This window comes from Lactuca virosa, chromosome 8, assembly GCF_052849685.1.
Source record: "Lactuca virosa cultivar CGN04683 chromosome 8, Lactuca_virosa_CGN04683_v6, whole genome shotgun sequence".
Lineage (NCBI taxonomy): Eukaryota > Viridiplantae > Streptophyta > Magnoliopsida > Asterales > Asteraceae > Lactuca > Lactuca virosa.
Genome location: NC_136433.1, coordinates 121325409 through 121332496, shown reverse-complemented (window position 1 = coordinate 121332496; position 7088 = coordinate 121325409). Strand labels below are relative to the sequence as shown.

Sequence of the window (7088 nt, the reverse complement as noted above, 5' to 3'; positions counted from 1 at the left end):
TACTGATTGGCACCACGTGAGATGCAGGAGCTATCATCTCAGATGTCGGAGCTGCTAAGAAAGTAGTTCATTCGTCCGAGCAGTTCTCCGTGGGGAGCACCGATTCTCTTCGTCAAGAAGAAGGATGGTTCACACCGGATGAGCATTGATTACCGGGAGTTGCACAAGTTAACGGTGAGGAACCATTATCCACTACCATGGATCGATGATCTCTTTGATCAACTATAGGTAGCATCTTGGTTCTCCAAGATAGATTTGAGGTTCGGGTACCATCAGGTCGGGGTGAGGGAGGAGGACGTGTAGAAGACCGCGTTCCGAACTCGTTATGGACATTACGAGTTCGTGGTGATGCCGTTTGAGCTCACCAACGCACCAGTTGTATTTATGGACCTGATGAATCGGGTATGTAGCCCGATGCTCGATCACTCAGTCATTGTGTTTATAGATGACATATTGGTGTATTCTAAGACCAGAGAGTAGCATAAGGAGCACCTTCGGGAGCTATTGGGAGTATTGAGATGAGAACGACTTTATGCCAAGTTCTTGAAGTGCGAGTTTTGGTTACGAGACGTTCAGTTCCTTGGACATCTCGTTAACCAGGAGGGGAATTTGGTTGATCCAACCAAGATCGAGGCATTTATGCAGTGGGAGGTTCTGAAATCTCCCTCAGATATCAGGAGCTACTGGAGATTCATACATGATTTCTCCAAGATTGTAGTACCCCTCACTCGTCTGACGAGGAAGGCGGTGGATTTCCGGTGGGGCTCTGAGGAATAGAGGGCATTTGAGACCCTCAGACAACGACTTTGCAAGGCTCCAGTCTTAACTCTCCCGGAGGGAGTTGAGGATTTTGTAGTGTTCTGTGATGCATCCATCACAGGACTGGGAGCAGTCCTCATGTAGAGAGGACTAGTGATAGCCTACACGTCAGGGCAGTTGACGCCGCATGAGACGAGATATCCTACACACGATTTAGAGTTGGGGGCGGTGGTATTCGCTCTCAAGATTTGGAGACATTATCTCTACGGGGTCCGATGTACCATATACACGGACCAGAAGAGTTTGAGACATTTCATGGATCAGCCGAACCTGAACATGAGGCAACGCAGGTGGCTGGACGTAGTCAAGGATTATGACTGCGATATCCTTTACCATCCGGATAAAGCGAACGTTGTGGCGGACGCCCTAAGCCGCAAGTCGGCTGGATCTTCTGTTCCAGCGGCATGTATGAGGATATTTGTAGATTCTCCACTTGTGAGCTTGATCAGGGAAGCTCAGGCTGAGGGTGTAAAATAGGAGAACTGGAAGCTTGAAAGGATTAGAGGCGAGATCACCTGATTTGTGCAGGAAATTCGGGGATCGTTGACCCGTTGTGGTCGGGTATGGGTACCGATGTCTGGTGGGCTACGACAGATTGTATTGGAGGAGGATCATAAGTCTTGCTTCTTTATTCACCTGGGGGCCACCAAGATATACCGGGATCTGAGTTTGAGTTACTGGTGGCCGTACATGAAGTGTGAGATCGCCTGGTACGTCGAAAGGTGCTTGACCTACAGGATGGTCAAGGCCAAGCATCAGAGGTCGCATGGAAAGCTGCAGCCTCTAGAGATTCCCATGTGGAAGTGGGAGCAGATCACGATGGACTTCATCACCAAATTGCCGAGAACGGCAAAGGGCTTCGATGCTATTTGGGTCATCGTGGATCGATTGACCAAGAGTGCCTATTTTCTACCTATTCGGGAGAGCTCATCGGCCGAGAACCTGGTCGATGTGTATATCCGCGAGATTGTTGCTCTATCGTTTCAGACCGTGATGTTTGGTTCACCTCTCGTTTCTGGCAGAAGTTACACGAGGAACTGGGCACGCCACTGCATTTCAGTACAACTTATCATCCGCAGACAGACGGCCACAGCAAGCGGACCATTCAAACCCATGAGGCTATGTTACAGGCCTGCATTATTGACTTCGGTGGGAGCTGGGACTCCTACCTACCCCTTGCATAGGTCTCCTACAACAACAAATTTCACTCCAGTATTCGTGCTCCACCTTATGAGTTGTTGTATGGACAGAGATGTCTGTTAGGGAGAGGTTGGTCACAGGGTGATGGGTCGGACCGAGGTGGTCTTGCAGACTACCGATATGATACAACAGATCAGATAGCGGTTGCAGCTTGCTCAGAGTCGGCATAAGAGCTACGCCGACCGACGTCGATCTGAATTGGAGTTTCAGGTCGGAGACATGGTACTACTGAAGGTCTCACCCTAGAAGGGTGTGATACGCTTCAGGAAGAGGGGGAATTGGGTCCCCGATACATTGGACCCTTTCAGATTATTTCCAGGGTTGGCAATGTGGCGTATAGACTAGACCTCCCTGGGGAGCTTAGTCAGATTCATAGCACATTCCATGTGTCACAGTTGCGGAAGTGCGTATTGGATGAGGAGGCGATTGTATCATTGGATGATATTCATGTCGACGAGCGCCTGAATTACGTAGAGAGACCGATGGCTGTTTTGGAAAGGAAGGTGAAGATCTTACGTAACAAGGAGATACCTTTGGTAAAGGTACATTGGCAGCACCGGATGGGATCCGAGTGGACTTGGGAGCTATAGGCCGAGATGCGGGAGCATTATCCAGAGTTGTTCACCGCAACAGACTTTGAAGATGAAGACTAGTTCAAGTGGGGGAGAATTTTAACATCCCGAATCCCATGTATAAATTAAAAGCTTTTATATTCATAATATTAGGACAACTCGACAAGTTGGAGGCCCCAACTCGTCGTGTAGAACCTAGTCAGCCCGCGTGAATTTTAGAACCTACTCGACGAGTTGGAGGACCCAACTCGACGAGTAGAGGTTGTTCATGAAAACCCTAATTTTAGGGTTTGCATCCTATTTAAAGGACCTTAAGTCCTCCCTCCATCCTCCCTTACCACCTTCACGTTCAGAAACAAAACCTAATAGAGCTAACCTTCTATTTTGAGTGTGTGAGGCTAAATAGTGTGTGTTTGGTGCATTTCTTGAAGAGAATTGAAGATTGAGAAGCTATGAATGAGAAGGAGCTTGTAGATCCAGCATCTACTTCGTTTTGGCATTCATTTGGAGGTAAAAAGTCTTTACCTTTGCTTTCCATTTCTTAGATCTTCCCTTATGCAAAAATATGATCATTTCTAGTGAAAAATGGGGCCATTCTCGGATTTGAGCTTGTACAAAGGTGGTGGTTTCAGATCTGGACACCTATAGGCCTCCATGAATATAAATTGGTCGACTTTATCTAGTCTTGGCCCTCCGCCATGACCTAAACCTCTTACTAAGGTTAGTTTTCATGTTTGAGTCCCTTTAAAGCCTTGTATGCCCGTAAAGTTAGCAACTTTACGTGGTATCTCAGTCCTAAGAGGCTAGATTTGTAGTTTGGGGCCTTGGAGTCGACTGGAAAGGGCTGAACACGTTAAGACAAGAATAACTCGATGAGTTGATTAGGGTTTACCCTCCTTCTGGATGTTGAGTGAACTCGATGAATGGGTGAAATGACTCGACGAGTTGACAAGAGTTTTCCCGGTCTTCTGAACAACTGCAGGAACTCGACGAGTTGATAAAAGAACTCGACGAGTTGGGTCAATATGGACTGTTAAATTTGACTATTGACTATTGACTTTGACCATGGTTGACCGAGTTTGACTTTAAGGGTATTATGGTAATTTGGATCTTGATGGAATTGGTCCTATGGTGGTTGTAGGTATTTGAGTTTGGAGTTGTGATTCGAAAGCTTGATCTTTTCAGTTCAGTTCGACATTGTGAGGGGAGTTCTTCTCACTATATCAACAGGGTCTAAGGCACCAAGGCTGGCCCTTTTTGGATTGTATCCTGGTTATAGGATGATGTTGTGTTAATGATCTGTTAGATCGGTATCCTGGTTATAGGATGATGTTATGTTTAGTGATATGTTAGCTCGGTATCCTGGTATATAGGATAATGCTATGATTACTGATCGGTAGATCTGTATGACTGATATGTACATGTTAGCTGGTGTATGATATTATGTGTTATTTGTATGATTGGAGGTGGGTTGATGTGGTCCTGCTTTGTGCTCTAGGCCAACATACCCAGGGCGGCCCGGATAGACTGCAGACCCGGTAGGGCGTACTAGTCAGGTCGAAGGCCCGAAGAACGGTCCAAACAGGATGAAGACCCAATAGGGTGGACCAGACATGCTGAAGGTTCTGAGAGTGGGCCAGATAGACTGATGACCCGGTGAGGGCAGTCCAGTCATACTATAGACTCTATATGCATGCTCTTTGGTATGTTATTGTTTTGATTGTATGGCGTTGGTATTTTGGGGGAACTCACTAAGCTTTAGGCTTACAGTTGTTGATTTTGTTTCAGTTACTTGCAGTTGGGATTCTCTGATATGAAAATATTTTGAATACGTTTTGTAATAACTAATGGGTTTTGAATGATTGAAAAAGTTTTAAATTGGCTTGAACTTTATGGATGTTACAGACTCCCTCTTCATGTAATCATACACACTTCTTCACGATCTTTTTGAACTGTCATCGAAATAAAAAGATCATTATATCTATTATCTTCTGATAAACTGAGATCCTCTTCATCTTAAACTATTCACACTTACTAACTTGTGTTTGACTGCAAACCTTGTTACAAATCAGTTTGATGTCTACTTGATATAACTTGTTGTCATTTATATTTCCTTTACATTTCCGCAACTAACTATCTAACACTTCTAACTTATTATTGTTGAGCTAACTTGATCCTTGAGATTAACTTATTCCGCAACTGTTACCTTGTACTAACGTTTGTTCAAGTGTTTCTCAAAAGTTTTTCTCTCAACAATTGGTATCAGAGCCAAAGTGGTTGCTTTTTTAACAAAAATCTGATTTTGAAAAGCCTTCTATACCACTAAAGCTCATTGTTGAAAATAAAAAAAAAACAAAAAAAAATAAAACAAAGGAAATATGGCACAAGCTTTATCATTGAATGTTTCAAACAGTGTTGGAGTCTCGAACAGAGCACCAATACTTGTTGCAAATGAATACTATCATTGGTCCCAAAGAATGGAAAGGTATCATAAGAGGCTCGGAAGATACGTGTGGAGATCTGTGGAAGAAGGACCCCATGTGCCTGTTCTTACTCGTGTTCAAACAGATGGTACTCAAGCACGACTAAGTGGAGGTACGGCTGCAATGGATCGACCAACCAAAGATGATCTTTGCAAAATGGAAAATGTTGCCATAAAATTCTATGGAATCTCTTGCGATGTTGCTCTAGATAATTTTGACATCATCATCAACTGCAAATCTGCTAAGGAGATCTGGGATGTGCTCAAGAATCTCTATCAAGGGTCAAAAGAAGCTCATGATAAGAAACTCACCACAGCTCTCATTGAGTTTAACAACTTTAAAGCTCTTCCCGGTGAAAGTCTTGACGATTCATTCAAACGATTCAATCTTATTATCACGAAGTTATCAAATGCGGGTACAGTTCGAAGCAATCATGAAACAAACTTGCAGTTTCTCAATGGTTTTGGAAGACATTGGTCTACCGCAAAGATGATTGTGCAAGGGGATAGAAAGATTCATATGTTGTCCTTTTTCAAATTATATGGAGAACTTCAAGCACAAGAATCAACTGTGCTGAAAGATTATGCAGACCTGGGTGGACCACTCGCCCTGATAGCTCAAACCCCACAAGTCAAACCTCCATAGTACTCATATCCTAGGGAATCATCCTGTCTACTTTCATGTGACAACCCACCGCAGTCAGATGAGGCTGATGCTGAAATCGATGACGAAGAAGAATTCCAGAATGTCATCGCCTTGGTTATCCAGCAATTCAACCGACTACCACCACCATCATTTCTTAAAAATCAACAGTTTACCAAACAACCTTTTAACCGCAACTTCAATCCGCAGAATAACCACTCACGATATCGCCGAAACCCTTACCATCCACCACAACCACCGAATGCACATCATTCCAAAGAGGCACCACAGTCCAACAAACCATCAGACTCCGGTAGCTCAACTGAAGAGAAATGAAGTCATTATCTGTCACAAGTGTCATAAAGAGAATCACTTTGCCAAAGACTACAAAACTAATGTGTTTAAGGACAAGACGTTCTACCTTAGAATGGCCCAAGAGATGGAAGAAAAAGAAAAGGCAAGAACGTATGTTGCTCAAGTGAAGATGGATCATCAAGTGTCGTCATGCGTAGATGAGGACGAAGAGTTTGACAACAACAAGAAAAAAGGGAAGATGTGCATGATTGCAACTGGTGAAGAAGATGGATCGACAAATTTGCAGAGGAATTACTGCTATATGGCCAAAGACGGCACCCTCAGCATCGCCGAATAGGTAAAAATCATGATCCATTCTAATTATTTCAGCATGCATGATTGTGAACCATACTTAGAAAGACTTAATGACACATGTGTTTCCGTGCTTTCAGACTGCAACAAAGCACTAGATGAAAAGAATATAGCGTCCCAAGAGCTATACTACGTTAGGGTGCAATGTCACACTTGGATGTATTTCTGCTTTACTCCTTTCTATGTGTAAATGAGTTTTCTTTCCTATAAATAGGAAGTGAGTGACACTCATATTTAGAGATGATCATTTTGGAGTGTTAGACTAGAGAGAGAAATTTATACAAACCCATTTGTATATCCTTTTTAGATCTAATATGAGCTTACACAGATTTATTTACTCCTTGTGTTCTTGAGTTTACATGATGATTCACTAGATCTTTTCTTATTCCGCACATTCCATCATAATCAACACCACTACACCTACACGTGGATATAAAGAACGTCAAAAACGGAGTTCGTATGTAAAAGTTACGAATTTTTAAAGTTTGGAAAATAAAATTACGCCCTGCATACAAGAGTACGCCCAGCGTACTCGGAGACAAGGTCAGCATCTGGCCACGTCTCCTTTCCTTCGCACATCGACACACAGAAGCCCGATGCCTGAGTTCCGAACACACGCTACGTAGCTTGTACGCCCAGCGTCCCGAAGTTACGCCCAACGTACTCCGAGGTTTCAGCCAACTATAAAAGGAATGCTAGGTCTCTG

General features: G+C 43.7%; 1 protein-coding gene across 1 annotated transcript; it reads left to right on the top strand.

Moving 5' to 3' along the window:
- The first annotated feature begins 4969 nt into the window (after positions 1-4969).
- Positions 4970-5719, top strand: LOC145130795 (uncharacterized). The gene has a single exon (XM_079065559.1). The coding sequence runs from the start codon at positions 4970-4972 to the stop codon at positions 5717-5719; it is 750 nt and encodes a 249-aa protein (XP_078921685.1).
- Positions 5720-7088: the final 1369 nt, after the last annotated feature.